Source organism: Meleagris gallopavo, chromosome 16 (genome assembly GCF_905368555.1).
Source record: "Meleagris gallopavo chromosome 16, MGAL_WU_HG_1.1, whole genome shotgun sequence".
In the NCBI taxonomy this organism is placed as follows: domain Eukaryota; kingdom Metazoa; phylum Chordata; class Aves; order Galliformes; family Phasianidae; genus Meleagris; species Meleagris gallopavo.
Window position 1 is genome coordinate 7617432 of NC_139419.1, and position 25021 is coordinate 7642452.

General features: G+C 38.8%; 1 protein-coding gene across 5 annotated transcripts in view; it reads left to right on the top strand.

Moving 5' to 3' along the window:
* Positions 1–24098, top strand: part of ABCC1 (ATP binding cassette subfamily C member 1 (ABCC1 blood group)) — a 46091-nt gene extending 21993 nt beyond the window's left edge. For 3 of the 5 annotated variants that reach the window (XM_085237127.1, XM_085237124.1, XM_085237126.1), the window contains 20 exons: positions 2264–2410; positions 2771–2858; positions 4464–4533; positions 5209–5335; positions 6391–6567; positions 7603–7770; positions 8169–8346; positions 11093–11137; positions 12918–13002; positions 13505–13643; positions 14542–14749; positions 15328–15638; positions 16498–16697; positions 17181–17307; positions 17449–17550; positions 18467–18613; positions 19539–19697; positions 20514–20680; positions 21423–21617; positions 22560–24098. In XM_085237127.1, coding sequence (XP_085093253.1) covers positions 2264–2410; positions 2771–2858; positions 4464–4533; positions 5209–5335; positions 6391–6567; positions 7603–7770; positions 8169–8346; positions 11093–11137; positions 12918–13002; positions 13505–13643; positions 14542–14749; positions 15328–15638; positions 16498–16697; positions 17181–17307; positions 17449–17550; positions 18467–18613; positions 19539–19697; positions 20514–20680; positions 21423–21617; positions 22560–22668 — 2949 coding nt within the window. In that variant the 3' untranslated portion in view covers positions 22669–24098. The remainder of the gene's footprint in view (positions 1–2263; positions 2411–2770; positions 2859–4463; positions 4534–5208; positions 5336–6390; positions 6568–7602; positions 7771–8168; positions 8347–11092; positions 11138–12917; positions 13003–13504; positions 13644–14541; positions 14750–15327; positions 15639–16497; positions 16698–17180; positions 17308–17448; positions 17551–18466; positions 18614–19538; positions 19698–20513; positions 20681–21422; positions 21618–22559) is intronic. The other 2 variants (XM_085237128.1, XM_085237125.1) reach the window with 1 other exon arrangement.
* Positions 24099–25021: the final 923 nt, after the last annotated feature.

Here is a 25021-nt window from a genome sequence, read left to right on the forward strand (position 1 = left end):
AGTGAGAAACTGAACTCTTCCGTCTTCAGTTCCCTGTGTAAAGGCATTTCTGTTTTACTTGGATGTTAATAACATCCATGTTGAATGCATCTAGAAGTTGATGATGATTATTTAAAAATAAAAACCTCTTGCCTTCCCTTACTATTGTTACTGCTGTACTCAAGGGACCTAAGACTAAAAGTACTGTCAGATTAAGAAGATTACTACGTGCACAGCACCCTCCAGGTGGTAGTTGTGGCTGACAGCAGAGTAAAACTTCCTTATTTCACTATGTTTCTGGAAGCAGCAGGTCCTTGGTCAAATGGGCAAGAAGCGTCCTCTGGCCTGGGTTCTCCCCACATCTATTTAAGAACAATGTGGAGAGGTAAAGCTATTGCATAGTCTTGGACTGCATTAAATTCTTCTTATTAAAAAATATTCTTGGTATGTGAAACATCTCTGCTGTGTTTGTGGTTAGCTTACATTCAAACTAATGAACGGGAGAGAGGAGTGAGATCACATCAAAATTGCCTCAAACACTATTAGAACAACGGGGCATTGCTCTTCTGCATCGAGGCAAATAGAAGCCATTACTACATTAGGATAAAATATGTACTGTTCCAGTTGAAGATGTTTAAATGTACTTTCCAGTCTCAAATTCCTTCCCTTCAAGCATTTAGTGTTTACATTATTTTCTGGGCATGATGAAAGGCAGAAGAAGCAGTGTCCTGGTTAGGAAACATAAGCTGCATTCTTTAGCAAATGCTTTCCTATAACAAGTCTGAGATGGTTTTAATATAAATATATTATTAAACGAAGTTTCTAAATAAAACTGTACAGGTGGACTCCTTCATGCTGTTCCGCAGAATCTGGGAAAACAAATTCCCCTAATGAGCAGCTTTGTTTCAGTACATGTTGTGTGTTGTGGCAATAGGCCTGAACCTCAAGGGTTTGTCACTGTTGCAAGGCTGCTGTTTTAATGTGCTGTTTCCCAGATCTTTATCCGTGATAAGTGTTCTCCTATAAACTTCTGATTAAAGAATTACGCGCATGCCTACTTGAAAGCACTTTTGAAATGCAAAATACTTTCTCTTCTGCTTCTCCTGTTTCAATGGCCAGGGCTCTTCACCACATTGTTTAATAATGCTGTCAGGAAACTATTCATTGTGCAGTACCTCCCATAGTGCTGTCTGTGCTGATAAAGTTCTATTTCAGACTAGTTGCTGACAACACAGGAGTGCAGACATGCTGCTTCTGAAGTTATTCTTTGGCTCCTGTCGTGTTTTTGATCTCTGTGGGAAGGCTTTCTCGCTGGGATATGATTGTCCAAACTTAGGACTGTACAAACAAACTACTGTGCCAGGCGCAGCTGAGTCAGCCACCATAAGATGGACAAGGCTTGTCTTCACAGCAGTCAGATTTTAAACATAAATTAGCTAATTAGTTCATGCCTTGTAGGAGGGAGGTCACCAGTGGTTAAACAACCTTGTTTTGCTGTGTCAGTTTCTTGTTATATACAGAGGTATGAGTGTTGTTGTCATGAAAGAAGACAGAGTAAGAGGAATAGGCATATTGTGATTAGGGAGGATTGTGCTGTTTTTCTTTGGCTTAACTTAGTTTGCTTTAGTTTTATTATAATTTCATCAACATAATTTTGAAGAATGTATTTATGTGTGGCTTTTATTTGTATATCTTGATAATAATGGTTTATTGTCATTTTCTTGTTCAGAATGAAAGTTAAGTTTTTCTGTTGTGAACTGTTTAGGTAATGTAAGTCTTGCAACGCAGTAACATTTAAAAATTCTTAGAAAATCTATCCATGTTAAAGAGGGCTGCACTTTGCTATCTAGGGTTGTGGTGGTCCCTACAGAATATAAAATGGGCTAGCACTGGCATATTTCCAACTTTTCAGCCCATGTACATTACTCATCTGGGATCTGTGATTGATTTAGAAGTGAAGGAGAGCAGACACAAAGGCTAGCCTAGCAATCGTTCCTTTCCTTCTCTTCTCAGGTAGTGCAACCACAGGTAGCCTGGGACATTTATGGCTTCCCCCTCACTGTGTGCAGAAAATGAACACTGGACTCCTTCTCAGAACTTTTCCAAGAGGCACCATCAACTTTTTTTTTTTTTTTCCCCCCCCAACAATATATTTAAATCAAATGTTTGTTTTGGGAGGTGTTTGCCGGAGTTCAGAGTTTATCAGAATGTTGCTCTTTGATTTTAGACCTCTGGCTTAAAAAAGGTGTTGCTCTAATCGTAACCATTATGCCTTGTGTTTCAGGTTGCCTTGTCCACATTTGCTGTGTATGTCAAAATGGATGAGAACAATATCCTGGATGCTCAGAAGGCATTTGTATCCCTAGCTTTATTCAACATTCTCAGGTTTCCACTGAACATACTTCCTATGGTTATCAGCAGCATAGTAGAAGTAAGATTTCATTTCATTGATGGGCTTTTCTGTGTCACTGGTTGGAAAGACTATAGTTGTGTGCTCAAATAACATTTGCTGGTGAAATTCAGTCACCTCAAAATAAATTTTGCATTTCCTCTATATTGAATGCTGTACAGGCAAAGTTATCAACCTTGAGTGTGGTGGATGAGCGTACCCAAAATCACTCATATTTCTTGTGACTAGAAAATACAAACTTGACTACTCAGGAAGCTACAGGGTGGTTTTTTAAGAAGAGGGACTAGGAGTAGTAATGATGTAATATATACATACTGTAAAATACTGTTCTTAAATATAGTATCAGAATATAAAGTAGTTTTGTATCTCTTTCTAATGTAGGCTAGTGTCTCCTTGAAGCGCCTTCGGGTGTTCCTGTCTCATGAAGAATTAGATCCAGACAGCATAATCAGGGGTCCCATTACAAATGGTGAGTTTCTTTTGCTATTGAAAAAAAACTTGTCCAAATTTCTGGTGGCTTTGCAGTGTCTCTTTTGTTTTCTGTAACAAATATACTGCACTTTGCTGGATTTCACCAATTAATTTCAGCCAGTAAGCAGAGAAGGGATGTTATAAAAATGAAAGTTGTATTGAGTTTCTGTCATGTTCTCAGGTGCTATTTCTCTCCCCAGCCTCTGTGTCCAAGATACAGAATGATTGCATCCAGACACAATTGAAGTGACTTGTAAAACTGAAAGTTTCTAACTCATTTGAAAGTTAAGAGGTTGATAATTAACTGTCCCAGAACAGAGTGTTTTGGAGAAAAGGAATTGTAAACCATTTCAATGCCTTTAAAAGAGGATGTATAAGTCCCACTTCTGGCATGTGCCTCCGCTTCATTTTGTGCAAGAAACATCACTGTGAGCTTTGCTGTATCTAGCACATATATTTAGCTGCTCTGGTTATATACAGCTGTTCAGCAGGTAAATGAGCTTGAAGGAAGACTTACTGAGTAGCCAATGCCCTTTATCTTGCAAGCAAAGCTTGACTTAACTGTATCAGTTATTCCTAAATGATTTTTCTACTTCCTTTTTACAAACACAATGAAATCTGTGTCACTTCCTCTCATGTGGTTAGCTGAGCACTGTGTCAATTCAGTCACTTGATTCTCCTGTACTTTGTTTCTTTGTTTTTTTTCTTCCATCTTCCTTTGGGGAATATCTCCTCCCCTTTCTCAGCTGATGACCGTGAATACTTCACTCACAAATCTTTAGTGGATTCTTAAAGCAATTTTGTCCATAACGGTTTGTAATTGTGTTCACTCAGATGTATATTTAGGCTAAGTATTTATTGTCTAATTGATTGTATTAGATATAATATATTTGCAGTTGTTACTGTGAAAACTGATAGATACCACTACCAGGCAACATTTTGGACCCTCTGGACTTGCTCTAAAGAGACAGGGAGGAAAAAGAAAAAAGTTTCCCAGAGGGGTTGTGGATGAGAAGTCGGTCTCTAGAAGGCCAGGCTGAACCTGTCTGAGCAAGCTGTTGTAGTGGAAGCAGTTGCTGCCCATGGTACAGAGATTTAAACTAGATGATCATTAAAGTTCCATCCAACCCAAATCATTCTGGGATTCTCTCAACAATGCTTTTGGTCAAAATTAGTTGGTATTTCATCTCCCTTGTTATTTTTGTGGTAACTTAACTTTCCATGTGGAAGGATCAGTTCAGCTGATGTTTTTCCTTAAAGCTCAGCTCATATTGAGGCTGCTAGCTTCTTGAACTGACTTTGCAGTGGGGTTTCTGGGTAAAAAGAGAGATGGTTGAATCTTTTATAGTTGATGTTCACATACCTCCTGATTATTGAAGAAATGTAACTTCAGAACTTCTGATGAGGTTATGCTAATTATTCTTATGTTTATTATTCTGCTTTGAACGGAACACAAGCTTTTGGTAGGCAGTGGGTTTTTGTTCTGCTACAGAAGTAGCTACGTACATTTACTTTGGTGTGCTTGAATTTTCTTCTGTGGCTTAATCTAAAACATACAGTTTTGCATTCACATTTGTGAAGAATCATATTTTCTGTTCATCAGCTGAAGGAAGCATTGTTGTAAAGAACGCAACATTTAGCTGGTCCAAAACAGACCCTCCTGCACTGAATAGGTAAGCATTGGTACCCTTTGTTCTACTTGGTTGTTTTTCTGCATCATAAATTATCTGTATTTAGATTAGAAAGTCTATATGCATAAGACTTTGTTTTCTTAAAGGAACAGGAAAACAAATATATGCTTATACTTGCATAATTTAAAAAAAAAAAAGAGTAGCAAAAGGTTTAATGGAGGGGGGAAGCCTCAGAGATTTTAAGCTCTTGCTACAGGCTGCAGATGGGGATGAGCTCCATCTAGAGGATGCAGTTAGGTTGTTTCCTCATCCCATGTCCTTTACATTTGCACTATGTGCCATGTCTTCCCTATGCTCTGTACCCTTCCTTAATTTTGGCTGCTCTTTCTTGGGTCTTAAATTGCACTGTCCTTTGGGACATGGATGCTGTTTGAGGAGCAATGATTTGTATTACATTTCTGCTAACAGAACATTTAAGAGAAAAATTGGAAGTGACTTTTTTTCTTTTTGGCTGATTACACATGAAGATGCTATTTCCTATCTAAAAGAAAAGCTGTGTGCTTTCTGAAAGAAAGGTTGTATTTTCAAATGGTTTAAATTCTTGTGCTGTGTCAGCATTTGCAGTGTGAGTTCGTGTTTCATCTGACTGTTCAGTAGATTGTTTAACAACTGGGATATGCCAGCAAGTGAGGCTGAATTGTGTGCGCTTCATTTCAGCATTAACTTCACCGTTCCTGAAGGTTCCCTGATAGCTGTTGTTGGTCAAGTTGGCTGTGGAAAGTCTTCATTGCTGTCTGCATTACTGGGGGAGATGGACAAAAAGGAAGGCTATGTGGTTGTCAAGGTGTGTGACGTGTCTGACAAATTGCTCGGCTATTTGTGAGTATTGCCTGAGTGATTCCAAATTTGCAAGTGAAATGAAGAAGACAGCCTTTCAGATGAACAACATGTGGCCCAATTTCCTGGCAAGCCAAATTTAACACTCTGCTAAGGATTAACTTCTAAATTTGTCAATTTCAGGGTTAGCCAAATAGACAGAATAGTGGAAGTCTCAAAGATAAATTCTGTTGAGTCTTGTTGGCAGCCAGGTATGGGGGAAAGAGACCCTATTACACGTACTCCAGGATGAGGAGGAGCAACATTAAGTCATACCTTCTTAGACATCAGAAAGTTGCAAGGGGAAAGGGTATGCCTATCCCCCTATACAGAGATATCCAAACATGGGAGAAGCTGCTGTTTAATTTAAGAACAAAACAAATCTGTTGCATTTGAAAAAAATAAAATAAAAAAATTTCTTGTTTGATCACCTCCAAAATTGTTCTGGAAAAACCAAAGAAAGAGCTGAGCAACTGATTATTAGTGCCAAGAGAAGGTAGAACTGTGCTTCAAAACGAATTATTTTGTAGCAGCCAAGTCTTTCCCTTTGAAGTGACATTCTTACATAAGAGCAACTTCCCCTACTTTTAGCAGAAATCTCTTGGCGTGGATGCATTTGTTAAACACTCTTACATTCCCTATTAAATTGTCTTACAGTGAACATACTTTATGGCTAGATGAAAGAGCAAAGCTGTAATGACTTTCAACATCCAGTAATTGTGTAAATATTCTCTAAACAAATGTTTCTTCTGAGTTTATGTTAGGGAGTCATGTTTTGTTTGAAGTCTTTTATTTTCCACCAATACACTTTGTCACATTCACTCGCAGAGAGGAGTAAAAGAATAACGTATTTTAGGAGGTGCTACCCCAAGCGCACACATTTGTCTGTGTCATTCCAAAGTGACCGTAGGCTGTTTGTGAAATACATAGCACTGCCAGCCTCACAAGGCCCTGCTGTGCTTTGACTTTGTGAGCAGTCTTTTTGTCTTAACTACTGAATAAGGAACTTTAATTTTTTTGCAGGGCTCGATTGCTTATGTTCCTCAGCAAGCCTGGATCCAAAATGCAACTTTAGAAGATAATATTATCTTTGGAAGAGAGATGAATGAGAGCCGGTACAAGCGTGTTATTGAGGCTTGTGCACTTTTGCCTGATTTAGAGATTCTTCCTATGGGAGACAGAACAGAAATAGGAGAAAAGGTATTTAAATACCCACTCTAACACTGCTATTACTTGTAGATAAGGCCATATGACTTCTATTCTACTTGGTAATAAAGTTATGTTGAGTTGAAAACACTCAGAGTAGAAATCCTCTGGAATAAGAGGCAAATTTGAACAGTATGTATTTTCTTTAACACTCAAAGGGGGGAAATGTTTTCTCAATTACGAGTGCAAAAGCATTTTAAAAAAAGCCTGTTTTTAAAAAACAGTTCTGAGTTGCCATGGTCACAGAGCATAAACATTTGTGGAAATAAGAAAAGAAACTTCTAAATACTTCAGGGGGAGTGTGTGTAGGAGAATTTGTTCAGGTTTTCTTTTTGGCTTTTGGTTGCAAAAATGTATGCAGTGTGATATTTAGAAACTTGCCTAAATGTTAGAGTGCTCTGGTTTACAAGCAGTACCAAGTGTCCCTTAAACACACAGCCAGCCGTGTGTGTAGGTACCTGCTTGGCATTCTGCTAAGCTGATGCCCTCCAGAGGAGAGGAAGGGATATACAGAGATGTGTGCTCTGCCTGATGGCTAGTTTTAGATGGGGTATAGCTGCCAATTGTCAGCCTCAAGTCCAGATTCAGGTAAGTGTGCAGCTTTATTTTCCTTACAAGAAATTTGTCTGGTCAGAAGGCCAAACAAAATTGTAGGGTGTGCCTGCTCAGAGTTTGTTTATTACACTGGGGGAACACTGTAGAAATGAGGCTGAGAGGAAAATTAGCCTCTGAATCCACGGAATTAGGTATGTCTTGGAAGATTAGTAAACAATACTTTTTTTGGTTACTAGCCCCTCATTGACAGATACATGTTAATAGATTTCCTTCTAAGGGGATTTTGGCTGTAGTTGTTCATGCTGTAGTAGTGAATAACTTGTAATAAATATCTTGTTTATTCAGTGCTGAAACTTTTTCTGGTTTGCATAAATCTACCATGGCTTTTCTATTTCACAAGCACTATGCTTCTTTCACTACTGCAAGGAATCATCTTTTAGGAGTAAATAAAGGATATTTTCTTATTTTCCCCAGGGTGTGAATTTGTCTGGAGGACAGAAGCAGCGAGTTAGTCTTGCTCGAGCAGTCTACTGTAATGCAGATACCTATTTATTTGATGATCCTTTGTCAGCTGTTGATGCTCACGTCGGGAAACATATTTTTGAAAAAGTTATTGGACCAAAAGGAATCTTGAAAAATAAAGTACGTAATGATGTAATAACTTGTCTTTGGGGAACAATTTGTTTTTCTTTGCTGATTTCAAATGATTCCAAGTTGCACAGATTTCACCTCCAGACCTTTGCTTTAAACATGAAAAAAATAGAAGGATTCTTCTGAGATTTTTTTAATTTATTTTTTATTTTTTTAGAAATCCTAAACTACTTAGTTTTTGTAATAAGAAATACTTTGGTTTCTCTAATTCGAAATTCTGGGAAGGAAAAGTCAAAAGACAAGGACAGTTGTTTCCTTTGAAATGTTGCATGCCTGTCCATAATTTTTACTGTATTATACGCAGAATTAAAGCTGTGAGAACAGGAGCTTAATCATCGTATTTGCTAGTTTGAGATGTTAGAATATTTTTTTTTTCTTTTGCTGTTTAGACACGGGTTTTAGTAACCCATGCAGTGAACTATCTGCCTCAAATGGATACAATTCTGGTAATGACTGATGGAGAAATTTCTGAGATGGGCTCCTACCAGGAGCTGCTGAAGCAAGATGGAGCTTTTGCAGAATTCCTTCGTACTTACGCTAATGCTGAACAAAACATGGAGAGCAGTGGTAAGCTTCCAAGTAAATCCTGTTTTGAATAAACTGATATATGACATGTTAAGGGATTCCTGTTGAAGGAAAGATATTAGTTGTATTGGTTATAACTGCTATTTCTCTTAATACAGCTGCAGTTTTTGAGGGCACTGGAGATTGTGAGGTTAAACGCACATTCTTTCTCTTAAAACTTAGCAAAATATGAAACACTCCTGTAGTGGAGTAGATCTCACTGAGATAAAAATTAAAATGGCTAAGAGATCCACTGAGAGTCAGCTGGGGTTTTTACACCTTTCCCTCTGCTTCTTTAAGCAAGTAACTTCTTTGGAAAGCTGCATCTATAATTAAACTACCGCTTTGCATTAAAAAAGCACCTACATTTGTCTTGCTTTTAGTAGTTGTTCCATTCTCTGGCTTTTAGCGTGGGTGATTTGCTGATGACACTAGTAGTCCAGCCAGTTGGGTTTGTGTGGATTCATAGCTGTGCCATGGACTGCTCTGGTCACACCTTCCCCTTCCAGACTGGGAGCTGTTGCTGCAAAACCTCTTGTTTTGGCTGTAGGTTGGTTACTTTACAACTACCTGTCTTATGACTGTTTTCCCTGTATTTCTCATACAAACTGATTACAGTAGCAGATGCAGACTTGTGTTTTAAGGGGCTTGGAGCCAGGAGTTTTGCTGTTGGGTTTTTTGTTGTTGTTCCTAAGTGGCTTCTTCATAACTTCAGTTTGTTCTTGCAAAGCTTGGAGCTATTTTTAGTGTGTTTGTGGGGAGGAATAGTAAAACTTACAGAAGTACACTGTAATAGTAATGTTAATAGTAACAATTCTAAATCTTTTCTACATTATTTGGACTTTAGTTGAGGTGGAACAGTATGGGTAGGCTGTCCCCCAACGTTTAGATCTGTGACTCTGGTGCCGTTGAAACTGGAAGATCTTTCAACTCAGATTTTGTGAGGATCGTCCGCACAACTTGGCTTTGGTGTGGGAAGGAAGGGGAGTAAAATTACTCTGAAAACTGCTAAGAGTCTGGATTATTGAAGTTCTTGTTGTTGTTGTTGTTTTTCCCCTTAAATAATTCTGTGGACTTAATTCCCCAAATTCTGCTTCCTGTCCTGCAGAGTTGAAATCTGCTTTATGGAAAACATGATGTTAGCAGTAGTCACATAACCATGCTTGATCTTTGTAAAAACAAGTAATTTTTTGTCCTTCCTGGTACAGCTGGGAAGCAATTTATTGAATCCTGAGTTTGAAAAGGAGGTGCCTTACTAGCTCAGTGTCTGTGCATCATACACTAGGTAGTAGAGTGTGCGTTTGATAATAAAAATACATGCTTCTGCTTTAGGGGCCGAGGTTTCATATCAGCAAGAAAAAGCACTGTACCTTCACAGTCACTGCTGTCTCTGAGTACAGAGCACACCCATGGTTTATGGCTGTGCTTCTTTCTAACAGTATGAAGCTGAGTTGGGCTCAAGAGCACTACATTTGATAGATAGGATGGCTTGTACAGTGCCTGTAGGTATGGATGGGTGCTTCCCTCTGGCTTCCAGAAAGTGAAGAGTTAAATAGTGAGATCTGTTGGCTCTGATCTGAATGTCCTTGTAGAATCTAGATGTGAGTGTTAATTCAGGAAGCACCTGACTGAGTCAGAAAGTAATCTGACTTCCTCTTGAATTCATTTCATTTACCTTTTAGCAAAATTCAGCTTTTCTGTTCTCTCTGGTAAGGTAAAAATCTAGCTGTATTCTCCGCCTCAAATGGCCTAAGTAAATAACTGACTCAGTGTGAGGTACACAAGGTACCAAAATGCTTAGAAGAGGAAATTATCTCATAGTTCCTTACTAATCTAGCCATGCTGGGTGATCATAGAATCATTAAGGTTGGAAAAGACCACTAAAAGCATCTAGTCCAACTGTCAACCCATCACCTACGCCATCTAACCACGTCCCTCAGTGCCACATCTAAGCTCTTCTGGAACACCTCCAGGGACAATGACTCTACCACTTCCCTGTGCAGCTTGTGCCAATGTATCACCACTCTTTCTGAAAGTAAGTTTTTCCTGATATCCAACTGAACCTCCCCTGGTGCAACTTAAGGCCATTCTCTTTTGTCCTGTCAGTGTGACTTGGGAGAAGAGGCTGGCCCCCACCTCACCACAACCTCCTTTGAGGGAATTGTAGAGAGCTGTAAGGTCTCCCCTGAGTCTTTTCTCCAGACTGAACAATCCCAGGTCTTTCAGCTCCTCCCAATAGGGGTGTGCTCCAGTCCCTTCATAGCTTCATTGCACTTCTTGGAGGTACACCTGTGTGGATGAAAGTTGTCACTCTCAAAACATGATGATACACACCTTTATTGGTAAGAACAGGAAGTCTCTAAGCTTCTTAAGTGAAGTCTTCACTGCAATTGAGGAAAACTCATATGGTAGTTGCTGGTATATTCTGGGATTTTTCTGTGATAATTTGAGGTTGCTTTGGAGCTGCTTTTTGATTTCTGCTCCCCAACCCTCATTAGTGCATATGTAGAAGGAAATTTAGTGATCTGTCACTTACAGCCATATGGTTTGGATTTTTTTTTCCCCTTAAGGCTGCCTTTTTTGTTTTAATCCAAGGAGTGGGATTAAAAAGATCAGTTTCAGTGAATTTGATTCTGCCTCGAGCGTTTGTTTGTATTTATGGTTTAGGTTGTGCTGCTTTAATGCATTTATGCTTGTGAAGGTTGAAAATGGTTGTGTTCTGGAAAAAGTTAATTATATATGCTTTTAGACTCGGATTCTTCGTTAGAAAGAACGATTCAACCTCTGGAAACAGGTAACTGCTTTTTTGCCTTGTGACTTTTACTAGAGCTTGTGGTGGAGCAATACTAGTAACTACTTCATTGACAAAAGAGAATTTCATCTGCACAACAAGATATTTGCTTGGTTTGTACGTAACCTCTGTGTGTACAGTAACTCTCACACTGACTTGTAGATAACTAATTCACCAGCAGTGATTCTGTATCTCAAACATTTTCATAGGGAAGCTTTAAATAAACTTCAAAGGTGCATCTCCCACTCTGGATTAGGAGTATGAGTATAATCTGAGAGGGAGAGCTCAGTATTGAGACATGAAAGTCTCTTTTGTTCTTGTATATTTATTATTTTATATTCTGGACTTACTATGACAATCTTCTGTAAATTTCTCTCTCAAAAGGTGAATACAGTTTACGTATGAAATCTTTGCAGCCTATAACAAGGCATTAAATTTAGAGCTGTTAAGGAAGGGTGGTTTACTTGTGGTTTTCTTATGTTCATGTGGGTTTAGAGCTTCAGTGATGCTCTAAAGAGATATGGTGTTTTTCATATGGGACCCCTATAAAAGAAAACAAGTGCTTAAAATAACCAACAGTCTCACATTTCTTTTAAAAATACGAACTGAATAATTGAAGCTTTCACTTTTGCCATTGTTTCTGCTCTTTATTTTTCTTCCTGCTTTTGGACCACGTTGAACTGTTTAGCTTTGGGTTTTTAGAGTTTTGCAGAACAGTTTTAAGTTCAAGCAGCCCATCCTTAGTGTACCGATGAACTTATTTATGCATATGTTTTGCTTTCTTATAAAAACGTGAAGATTTCGGATTCTAAATCTACACTAATTATTCTGCAGATCTCTTTAGTAGATGCATTTGAGTTTTTTTCAGTTTGCACAGACTCTTTAAAATGCAAAATTATTTTGTTACAAATTAACTTTTATACATGAAAACAGGTCTTCACCTAATTATCAGTAATTTTTGGAGGTCAAAATCATTTGTATTAGGAAAATGATGACATAATCTGAACCCGAAAGTTTTATTAATGTCTTACGCTGAATGAAGTTGTTAGGAGAAATCTTAATTCAAACTGATTGGTTTTGTGAAATATTTTAGGCAACACTCTTATGTGTTCTGCATTTTGTTACAAGTGGATTAACAAAACTTGTATTTGTTTTTTTTTTGTTCACTGACATTTGTGCAAACAACTCCTTGCTTAAATGAATGATTCCTATGGTTGCTTAAAAACATGGGGCTTTTGTATGTTGCTTTCTGCATCGTTTTGCAGGAAGGTTCAAAGTTAATGGCACCTGTCGTTTGTTTTTACAGCTTTAAGCCATCTACTAGAGTGTCTGCTCATTGTGTTCTAAAATAAAAATAATTTGACTTAACTGTATTGAAGATGTGGTTTGAGAAGCAGAAGATGGTTAGAGTGTTGACTTTTTTTCCCCAGAGTGAGTCATAGTGCAACTTGGTATTTTGTGCTTTAACATCAAGTATGTTCTCATAATTATATTAAATTATTATTACTGTCCTATAATTGTAGGAGAATAAAAAAATAAATGTTCTCTGTGTTGTCAACTAATCCTTTTGGGATGGGACTAAGCTGATATGCTCATCTGATCAATTATCTGTTAGCACATGCTAGATACTTCTAGATACACATAGATACTTCTGTGTTTTACTGTTTATTTGCACACCAGGACTGCACCTAGGATTTATTACTGCAATTCAACCACTGTATCTCATCACTACCACTTTCATATTTTCTTTTTTACTTCATTTTTTTTTTTTTTTCTCCCTCAGATGCAAATAGTCCATCTGGAAAGGAAGGAAGGCCTGTAGAAAATGGAGTCCTTGTGAATGAAGCCCCTGGAAAGCTGATGCATCGGTTTGTGGTCCTCTTCTTCCTCTTTTTTTCTTTTTTTTTTCTTCTTCCCAATTTCCTGTCCTTATAGTCAGCTGTGAACAAACAGTAACTTGGTATTTATGGCGTTTGTTGGAAGAAAATGTATTGTGCCAGGTCCAGAAGCCTGAAGGAGGCAAGTCTGTTGCTGCTCCATGTCTTCAGGTACTCTAGAGGTGCTGTATTTTTGGAAGCTAAGTCTGATCTCTCCACCAAAACTTGGTTGGCTACCTAACCTGTTAGCTTGTATCTGAAGATGGATACTAGAGAACTGAATGTTCCCAGGGAGGATTAGAAGTGCACTGTGTGGAGGGAAGAGGACCAATGATAGTCATTTGGAAGGTGATGGCTGATTAGGAGATTGATTATTATGAGAGTAATGCAAACGAGTCACTTGTAGCCATAGACCCTTTGAATCTTTCTGCAAAGTAAATACCTGGGCTGCATATTTTCCAAGTGAAAAAAAAATATATGTATTTTTAAACAGGCAGCTCAGTAACTCCTCCACATACAGCAGAGAAACTGGGAAGTCACAGCACCAGAGCAGCACAGCAGAGCTACAGAAGCCTCTTGCAGAGAAGAATTCCTGGAAACTGACAGAGGCTGACACAGCAAAGACTGGGAGGGTAAGATCTCCTGCTCCCACTTCCTGTGCTCTATTTCAGTTTCAGAAAAATCAACATGATTGGGAAAAAATGGCTTCTAAAGACCGCATAGCTGGAGTGAGAAAGGGCTGAGTAGATTGCCTCTTGTTCTATAGAACTTCAATGAAGTATTATTGTGTCCTTTGTTCCCAGAAATGGACCCCATATTTGCTCGCAGAAAGGATGATAAGGGTGACCTCATCCAAACTTAAAGAAAAAGCTTGCAGCAGCTTGTTTTTTTTTTTTTTCTTTTCTTTTTTTTTTTTTTTTTTGAAAAAGATTGCAAAGTTGTGACAAATTAAGTCAAATTAAGGCAGTGAAATCTGTCCTTCAGCATTGAATTTTAAGCCAGGTTTCCACAGTAGACACAAGTATCTAATCCCAGGATACTCAGGTTTTTCTGAGAAACCTAAGAGTGAGGTTCCTGGGAGAATAGTAGTTGCACCTAGTGATGTTGCTCCTGTAACTCTGTTTTATAATAAATAGATCATAGAATACAAAACTTGTGGTGCAAGGGTTTAATTAAATTATATTTATTGTATAATCTTGTGGTAAAAAGAAAGAGACAAAAGCTGGAACTCCACAATGAAATTTTTGGCTCTGCCACTGATGGTGTTTTACTTCAGACAGTGCTCAGTGCTCTCCCTTTCTCTTGTAAGGCAAGGGAAAGATGATGTTTGCCTGCCCTCAAGGGATACTGGGTTTGGCACAACTCCCTAGAATGTCTTACAGCTTGTGCTTCTGGGGAGTGGCTTTGTACATTGGAATTGTCATGTTTTTATGGCTTGGTGCAGGAATATTAACTTTAAATAGAAGTTGAACTGTTGTCTTTGAAACGAAATGAAAACACTTTTTTTTTTTTCTTCTTCTCCCTCTTCAGGTGAAGGCAACAGTATACTGGGAATACATGAAAGCTATTGGACTCTATATCTCTTTTCTGAGCATTTTCCTCTTTATGTGTAACCATATAGCCTCCCTGGCTTCCAACTATTGGCTAAGTTTATGGACAGATGATCCTGTTGTCAATGGGACACAGCAGTACACAAATGTCAGACTGGGAGTATATGGAGCACTGGGAATTTCTCAAGGTTTGCCTGATTTTACCTTTTTTAAGAGTAGCTCACTTAGAATGTTTCTGATGCTCTTGTTGACCTTGTATTCCCAAAACTGCAGCAGCAGTTTGCTGAGGACCAAGTGGGTTGTGGGTTGTTGGTTTGTTGTTTTTTTTGGTCATATAAAGATGAAGGCACCATGGAGAGGCCAGCTCATTGGGTTTTTTGTGTCCTTTTTGTGGTCAAAATTTTTTTTAACATGAAGTATAATACCCAAAGTAGGGTGTGCAACAGCCTTCTTTACATCCTTTACATCCTAATACAAATTATATCATCCTAATAAAAATTATATGCACCTTAAAGTCAAGTGCCATTTACTCAGGGAAGGTGCTCAAATATTACATTTTTGGTAGTGGAGAAACAAATTCTCCCATGAGAGTGAAGTGCTGTTTTCACTGGAAGAGCTTTTGAATAATCACCAAATCTAGCTGTAATGAGCTCCAAATCCCAGTATTATTGTACTGGAGTTGTCCCAATTCTAAGAGATGACAAAATGAAGGAAAGTTTTTTGTGTGAGATTGAGAGCAGTTAAAAAACCAAATGTTCTTTTCCAGGTATTGCTGTGTTTGGCTACTCAATGGCTGTGTCAATAGGAGGAATATTTGCTTCACGACACCTGCACCTTGACCTGCTACACAATGTCCTCAGGTCTCCAATGAGTTTCTTTGAACGTACTCCCAGTGGAAATTTAGTGAACCGTTTCTCTAAGGAGATAGATACCATTGACTCTACCATTCCACCAATCATCAAGATGTTCATGGGCTCAACATTTAATGTGATTGGGGCTTGTATCATCATTTTGCTGGCCACCCCTATAGCTGCTGTCATTATTCCACCTCTGGGACTTGTCTACTTGCTTGTGCAGGTAGGAGATGCTGGCCATTGTCACCTGGACCAGAAATTACTTATCCTATATGTAAGATGGTGGGCTAGGATGGATTTTATTGTTTACCTTGTGTCATTCTTAGCTGATGGTGCTTTGCGTGACTTATGGATTAGCTGACTTTAGCAGATCATCTCCTTATGTTTTCAAGTGTAAAATGACTTATGTGTGCAAAAGTTAATCCTTTATTACCTAAGCAGCCTGTACAAAAATGCCATTAAATTCTGTGGCAAAATGTGTAGCTTGTTGCTTAGAGCCCATGTATGTAAAATATGTGGGCTTTTCTAAACTTTATTTCAAATGGAAGAGTAGCTTTTAGAGGCTTGTGTGTGCATTTCTGCTAACATGCCCATTTTGTTAGAACGTTGTTTATGGATAAAGAGAAACTATGACAGCCTTTCACTCCTGTCTTGTTTAGGCAAGATATACTTGCCTCAGTTTGCTTTACTGATATGTATTTGGTAGAGCTAGTACACATTTGTGAAAAGGAGCTGATTTCCAGCTTTGGCTTTTGATTTAGTATATCTATAAAGCTTTGCTAGTAAGTCTTAAGGGCAGTGATGCGTGACTTAGAGGCTCAGAATTTTGTAATGTTGAAGTAAGTTTGCAGAGAAGAGTGAGTGGTAGTGGCTGTTAGGTGAGATAGTTTGATTGGCATTTGTTTAAAGATGTATGTAGCGATTGTTTTAGGCTCAGAAGTTTTGGACAAGGCACATATTTCTCTGTGTAAGTTGAATGTCTGTTACTGACAGTCCAGAGGACTGGGAGCTCTCTTGTGATTCCCTTTGTCGTATCAAATGCAATCTGGATGTAACCTCAATTTTCATGTTTTTATTTGCAGAGATTTTATGTGGCCACTTCTCGCCAGCTCAAACGCCTTGAATCTGTCAGTCGTTCTCCTGTGTATTCTCACTTCAATGAGACCCTTCTGGGAGTCAGTGTAATTCGAGCCTTTGAAGAGCAGAAACGTTTTATAAAGCAGAATGACATAAAAGTGGATGAAAATCAGAAAGCTTATTATCCAAGCATTGTTGCAAACAGGTAATGGTGGGATTGTAATATTGAGGGATGTTTATAAAGAGTGAGGGTATGGTTTTATTGCCTCTGTGCCTTGTCAATCACCTGTCAGTGTATTTGTCCCAGGTAGGGCAACCTTTGTGAATATACCTCTTTTCTTAAAATTGTTTGATGGAGTCAAGGTTAATTCTTGTTTATAGTTCCTGCCTTACATCTGGGTAGTATTTTTAAAAGTTGTGGTTATATTGAAACAGATGAAGCACATCTGCTTTCTGAATTAAAACAGGAATTAATGTCTCTGAAAGGTTTATTTAATTCTTTATGCCTTTTGCATGCTGCTGGAGCAGAACATCAGGTGCCTTACGGTTCCTCTGTCACTGGTAGTACTCAGATGCCATGTTACTAATCTTTTTAAAACCAAGATATGTGACAGAACAGTAGTTCACTGCATTCATGATTGTCTTTGGACGTTACTGGAAAGATGTGTTATGTCTTTCTGTATTGCAGATGGTTGGCAGTACGTCTGGAGTTTGTGGGGAACTGTATTGTTCTCTTTGCAGCATTGTTTGCAGTGATTGCACGCAACAAGCTCAGTCCAGGACTGGTTGGTCTTTCAGTGTCCTACTCACTGCAGGTAATTATATCTTAATTAAAATAAACAACCGAGGCTGCATCAGAAAGCTAGAATCTTGTTCAGACTTCAGAGAGAATGTAAGGTACATAAAATTTTAAAAATTGTTTAGTATAAATTGTTTTTAAAATTCTTTTCTTGCAGATTACAGCATACTTAAACTGGCTAGTTCGTATGACTTCTGATCTGGAAACCAACATTGTTGCTGTAGAAAGAGTCAAAGAATACGCTGAAATGGAGAAGGAGGTACAGTGAGTTGTTCACCACAGTTAACATGTGATGTTTCCCAGGACTTGCAGTTGTATCATTTGACATGGTTACATGCAGCCTAACTGGGTAGCTTGAACTAGACTGTAAGGGAGCTACAGTTACCTTAATGCTTTATTCCTTTCCATCTAGAACATCTTCAGCTGTTACTGAAATGTTTCAATTGTACTCATTAGACAGGCTTGTGTATGTTACACAAACACCATCCCAATGAATGATCCTTCATTATCTCTGAGACTAAAGCTTCCACTTAGTTCTGCGTAGAAAGCAGCACCATCTTCTGATTTCTCACCCACAGCTTGGTAAATGTGTTGCAGAGTGCAACTGGACATGTCCTCTGAGCTGAGGGAGTTGGTGTTGCTTAGTGCTGTCATTGCCCTGTAAGGACAGGATATATCTTAGTGCTCCACAGGGAACACTTTGTGTACCACAGCGTAGTTCCTGGGGGTGTTTTTGGAGTGTACGCACGAATATTTATACCTTACTATTTAGGAAACTTGCTGTTCTGCCTTGGGCTAACCGGAGAATCTGTGCAAATGTGGTTTAGTTTTTAAGTGCTTCACAATTTTTTTTTATTTGCATGTTTCCGTTTTTGCAGTCAGTGAGGCAGAGTGAAGAGGAGCTATCTTTTTGATTCATATTGCCTGTGCAGTCATCACGTCTGTAGTTGTGTCCCTTTTGGCTACAGTACACAGTTCCCCTGGCTCCTCTTTGGCTACGTACACTGTTTCATCTGCCTTCAGGCATCTTTTTCCTTTTTTTCCCATCATCATCATCACAGTTCCTTTTGCAAGTTACACAGTAACAAGGATTTTTCTTAATTGCTTTTAAGTCCTCTGAGCCTGTGCCCAGTTGAGAGAAGAAGTGATTAGATATGCTTGTGTGGTTGTTTCAGGCTGAGTGGAGTATTGAAGAAGCTGCCCCAGCAAACACCTGGCCTGAGGAGGGGAAGGTCGAGTTTCGAGGCTTTGGTTTACGTTACCGGGAGGACTTGGATTTGGTTCTGAAAAATATAAACATCACCATAAATGGGGGTGAGAAGGTAATGACTTTGAATTAATAGCAGACCATTGCTGTATTGTAAATATGCATACATAAGCCAAAGAGGGGCCTTGCTCCTTCCTGTGGTAATAGTCTTAGGTCCTTTAGAACAAGAAGTGCTTCTTTAGAATCAGTCTTAATGTAACTGGCAGCTGCAGTGAGCTCTTGCCAGATTATCTGGATTTGGCAAAACTCTGATGGAGATGGATTTGTGTGCCTATCTGCTGAATACTCTCACATATGCCCACATACACCTCAGTCCTGAGTGGATTCTCTGATGTCTAATAATATAGTGTGGCATGACAGCATACAACGTACCTGAGAGACACATCTAGTGTCAGGCCTCTCTAGTTGTGGTATCCAACTAAGTATTTGCATTTTTATTTTTATTTTTTTTCGTGAGTGCATGCTTTCTACATACAAATGTGGGCAGAATACTATAGGAGAGCTAAATAAAAAATGCAGATGGCAAGAGATGCATCAACCAACTAAAGTAAAAGCTTTGAAAAATCACATTTTAATAAAAAGAGAAAAGAATCACCGAAGACTTCAACCTAAGTGGGAAGCAGAACATTGAAACTGAGTGCTTTTGCTAGGAATTTGCTTTAAATTCAAAGAAGAGAAAATAAAGGCCCAAATCAGAAATTTTACTGTGAAGCATGAGAGAAAAATAGAATAGTTAGGATTGCATCTGCCTTTCCATAAAACTGAATAATTCTGTGAGTGGATTGCAATCTTTTATTTCCATAGCCTGTGATTTATTTATTTTTGTTCCTGTTAGATTAGCTTCTGCTAGTTGCACTATTTTAGGGTGTTGATAGCCCAAGAAATATAGCAACCTTTCAACAAAGTCTACTTTGGATGGAGTCTTGGAAATACTTTAACTCTGTCCTTGTGTAAGATCTTTCTGTATTTCTTTCCCCCAGATAGGAATAGTTGGAAGAACAGGAGCTGGAAAATCCTCCCTTACTTTAGGCTTATTTCGGATCAATGAAGCAGCTGAAGGAGAAATTATTATTGATGGAATTAATATTGCAAAGATAGGGCTCCATGACCTGCGGTTCAAGATAACCATAATTCCTCAGGTAGGTGTAAAATTCCGACGTTACCAGAACTCATACTGTAACAGTGTGCTTTCTGCGGTGGACTGGAGGGAATATGTTTATTCCTTTTCTGATCTGTAGCTGTGAAATTGAGTCATTTTACTATGCTCTTTCATGCACTTAAAAACACTTTTTTACCCAGACTGTCTTTGGTTGCTTGTGCTGGGTAACATTTAGGAGCTTGGCTATGACTGAGTTGTGGCGTGGAAGCAAAACCATGGTCTTTAGGCACTTGGGCATTGTCAGCACCCCATGCTAATGATGTAAACACTATAGACAGCTTAGCCTGAGAACTAAGTCTCATCCCAGCTGAACAGCCTCAGGGTCCCATGGTAACCTACAAACTGTTTTTCTTTTGACCAGTAGGGGAGAAGTAATGTCTTGAGTGTTGCCACCTGTGGAGGGCCTGCTGGAGTTTAGATAAACTCAGTGTTGACTGATGCTAGTTCTGTACTTTTTAGAAGTAGAATTAAGTTATTGTGTAGTCCAGTTATAAAGGCCAGGGATTTTGTGTTGCTATTTCAGGCTTTATGTGCACTATTGGGCTTTTGTATGAAGAAAGCATTCTGACCTTGAAGCATTGTGAGATATGCAGCACTCCTCACTCACAGAGGTCTGCATATAGCCATCCTAGTCTGGCCCAGTGCCTGAAAAAGTGAAGTCTAACTCCTTAATTCAGTAGATTGGCTTGCTTGCAACTGCAGCTGCACGAGTTGTTTTCCTTTCACTATTTAAGAGAAAATTTTGGAGCACTGCTGTGTTCTTCATGGATTATCAATTATGTCTTTCTATGTGTAGGATCCAATATTATTTTCTGGTTCTCTGCGTATGAATCTTGATCCTTTTGACCAACACTCTGATGAAGACATTTGGAGATCTTTGGAATTGGCTCACTTGAAAAATTTTGTGTCATCCCTTCCTGATAAACTCAATCATGAATGTTCTGAAGGTGGAGAAAACCTCAGGTATGCTTAAAAAAAAGTGGTGCTTGCCTTAAGAGTTAAGTGTGAACTGAGAAGTGTGTGTGTGATCTGTAATCTGCAGCTAGACTTCTTACTTACAGGACACTAAGAGCTCAATTTGAACAAAAGGTACCTGGAACCTAGCAATAGCAGTGTTGGTTCTTTGTTTGTGGGTGGCTATTGTTGGTGGTAGTTGTTTATTTTAATTGTTAATGAGAATTTGGGGAGGAATTCTTAATGCGTGACCAGGCAGCCAACCAGTTAGGCTTTATTGAACAGGCTTTAAACTGTCAAGTTTGGGAATTAAATTTAAGGAATACCCAGAATGCTGTGACATTTGACTTCTCAGCTTGCAGAGTGTTGGAAAGGATTTTGGTAGCAGCAGCCTGCTATTTATAGTGGGTGCTCTGAACTGATGATGGCTTGTGCTCAAGTGATGTAGCTTTTCTATGGGGAGTAGTTAGCTTGCTTTTAGCACTGTAACAGAGTTATACCTTCAGTCTGTAAAAACCATTTGAAGTCCAGTTTTTAACAATATTCTAGTCATTTAGACCATTTGTAATGTACTCTTTTATTATATTGCCTGTATTTTATTGTGAGAAGGATGTTGTGGTTAAGTTGCTGTTACATATCTTATAGTGAAGCAGTGACGTTACTTGTTTTGCTGTGCTTTGGAAAAGAGCACTGAACTTACTGTGACTCTTTTTGTCGTTGTTGTTCTCTTTCCTTTCTCCCATCTGTGCAGTGTGGGACAGCGCCAGCTGGTGTGCCTGGCACGAGCTCTACTCAGGAAGTCCAAAATCCTAGTTCTAGATGAAGCCACAGCTGCTGTTGATCTTGAGACAGATAACCTCATACAGTCAACAATAAAATCTCAATTTGAAGAATGTACTGTTTTAACTATAGCACATCGTCTGAACACAATCATGGACTATACAAGGTAAAGTAATATTTCTTACTGTTTCTGTCTTGAGGAATGGTTTGTGTGGCTTATAGCATGTTCTACTTTTACCTAGCACAGTGATGCTCATGTGTGTTGACCAGTGTATTTTCAGCTCTCTCTCCACGTTGCTGCTGAAATCGTGGTATAGATGGGCTGTCTGTATTCTGGCTTACAGACACTGTGCTTGGCCTGTGAAGCTCCTCGGTTTCCTCTGTCATGCTGCTGTTGTGCCATTTGTGTAGGGGAAAGGAGGCAAGAAGAACAACAGGAATCTGTTCCTGGGTCTTGCCTTAATTTAGGCACAGGTAGAAGAGGCATCAGAATTTTAGGGAGTGTGTAACCTAAACTGAGCACAGACAGCATAAGGAGCCAGAGGGGAAGTTGGTGCCTTTGTCTGAAGTTGATTTGATGTTTCATCACTCACTTCTGCCTTTTTGACCTCTGTCATCTTCAGCAACCTTGTGAAGATGTGGTTGAGCGTAGATTTTTCTCTCAAATTCAACTGTAAGCTCTCTTGTCCTTTTTATCTCAGTATGTCAGAGAGCAGAGTGACCACTGATACAATTGTTTGCTCTTATACACCTTTGCACTGTCTGAAAGATAATACTGAAAGATAAGAGACAGGCATTGCATGTGCCACTGTCACCAGATTAACACACAGTTTGGTTGTGGCAGTAATGCCCTGTAGCAGCACTTGCCTAAGGGCCTGGCCAGCATCTGCAGTGCCTGGCCCATTGATGGAGGTAGGTGAAGGACACTTTGAACTTCTGCAGTGGGGATGAAAGGATGGAGGTGAAAATCTCTCTTGACTCATTCAGTCTGGACTGTCTTCCCTTGCATAGAGTAGCTATGTTACTGTCAATTTCTCTGTCTAGATATACTACATATTCACTGATGTTTTGGCCTCCTTGTGACTTATTTTTATTTCTTGTTTTACAGAGTTTTAGTCCTGGACAGAGGTGAAGTGGTGGAGTGTGATAGCCCAGACAACCTACTTCAGGCAAAAGGCCTTTTCTATAGCATGGCCAAAGACTCAGGATTGGCATAGGATTTGAATGGAGAAGGGGGAGGTGATGCACTCAAACAAATGTAATTTCCCCTGAGCTGGTGTGAATTCGGTTACAGACCTAATGAAGTCAGCCACAGCACAGCAATGGAAGTAACATGAAAATGCAATATTTTTTTCTTCTCCTGTGTATTGATTTTTAGCCAGCTTTAGGAGAAGCATATAAACTCTGCAAAACACTTCATAGTCTTTTAGTTTTTGCCTGACATCTGTCATTATATGCTCAAATGTAAGGTGGAGTGATTCATCAAAGAAATTCTTAAAAGCTTTTTCTTTTCATCTGCTCTTATGTCCTCAAACCCATTTTTGTTTTAAGTATTTTTGCAAATGCTAGTTATTTACTTTGCTGATTCCTCATTTGATGAGCCATCTATTGTGATATGCACTTGAACATTTTGTGGCATATAATCCTAACGTCCAAAGATTTTCTTCTTGTGAAGTAATGCTCGTGCCAGGTTTTCTCATTATGGCATTTACTGTACATGGTTAATGCTTCTATGCATTCTCCTGAAGATTTTACATGTGTTTACGTTGTGTAGCAGCACGTTCACTGTGTCAGTAGTGCTGATGTGGAAAAAGCACAGTCAACTTCAAAGCAGTATTTAAGCATATTTGGAACGATGATCACTCCAAAACCCAACTGTTGCATCAGTTGGTCTGTTGCAGAATACAGTACATGATTTTACACCCAGTTCACTCAGGAATTCTGACTTGGGTGGAGAATTCTAGTTATGCCTGTGGGGGCTAGGCTGAGAAGTGAGGACTGACCTGAGCAGAGTTTGCAGGCTCAATGTAATGCTGTGATACCCCTAGCTTTGGCAGTTTTGTGCTTTAATAGAAGTTGTGCTATATCAAGGACCGTTAGCCTTACGTTGAAGAAACACGCCCTTCATGCTGCTCCTGTTGACTCTTAAATCTTCTGGGAGACTATTCTGTGACAGTAGTTAAAATCAACAACAACCAGCCAAAAAAAATACCCCAACACCAAAAAAACCCAAAAGCAAAGAACTGTTTTTCTGTTTTTCAAGTTGTGTGTCAGAGCTCTAACAATTCAATTAACAGTGGAGTCTGGTTTTTGAAGTCTTTGTTGAATGTTCAGTTTTCTGTGTAAAGAAAAAAGTTTTGTTTCTCATATTTTAATTTGTCTTATTTTAGAGGAAAATGCTGGAAAAAGGCAAAATAAGCCAGATGGATCCAAATATTGAGTACTCTGAGAATGTGGACTTCTGTGAATGTTGTTGACCTTGATAATAGGCAGTTGTCTTCTTTAGAGTAAAGCTATTTATTTTTTTGTAAATTATTATGACTCTCTGAAATTGAATAGACTGAAATTTTCTTTGGTATTTTTTGTAATTACTATATGAATATTTACAAAGAACTTGCAGTAAAAAAAAAAAATGTTTGAAAGATAATGTGATGTGTCGTTCCTTGCTTTGTTTTTGACAAAGGCTTAACTTTGGCTGTTTGTGGGGTTTGTTTGTTGTTTTTTTTTTGCCTTGAAAACAGGAATTACTGGTACTGCAGAGACTGACCAGGCTTGCTAGAACTGATGCTTGGAGGTCGTTAGTTTGCTGTGCAGATAAATAATAATGATAGATCAGTACAGGAGGTGCTATGAGAAGATTCTTTGTGTCCGTGTCCTTTGCCTGGGCACACCATATCCTGGATGGTGGTTTGCTGTTAAATTCCTCCAGCCTTGTGATGGAAGGGAAAACTGGAGCAAATGGGAACAGAGTGGTGTCTTTACTCTTTCTGAATAACTGAGACTTACAAGCCTTACTATCTGAGTAAGTCTTGTGAAAACAGTGGAATGCACTTGGAATAAATGTCTGAAATACAGAGATTGCAGAATTAAGTTTCTGCTATACCAAGTGTTAACAGTACAATTGTGCATATGAGGATGACTTAAACTGCATTTGCTATGTCAGACTGGTGCACTAGAAAGTATTATTGGTTGTTCTCAGCCCTGTTTATATGCTGTGCATGATTGTTGAGGGTACTGCGCGTCTCAAAGGCAGGCTGCATTTTGTGGACAACTTTATAAATAATGCAACAAGGGGTCAGAATACTGGTCTGTGTGTGTCTTGTTCTTTTTCAGTTAAGTGGTTACTAATAAGTGTCACTGTTTTCCCAGTTTTATATATTTATACGCTTGGAAGCACAAATTGTTCTATCCCAGCTATGGAGCACAGTTATTTTTTGCTTGGTCAGAACACCTGTCGGTGCTTTGTGCTATTGTTCTGTTGATTTATGATCCTGATTCCATGTCAGTCCTCATAAAAATTATTAATATCTGAATGCAACTTGAACAACGTTGCATTATGCACGATGGGGA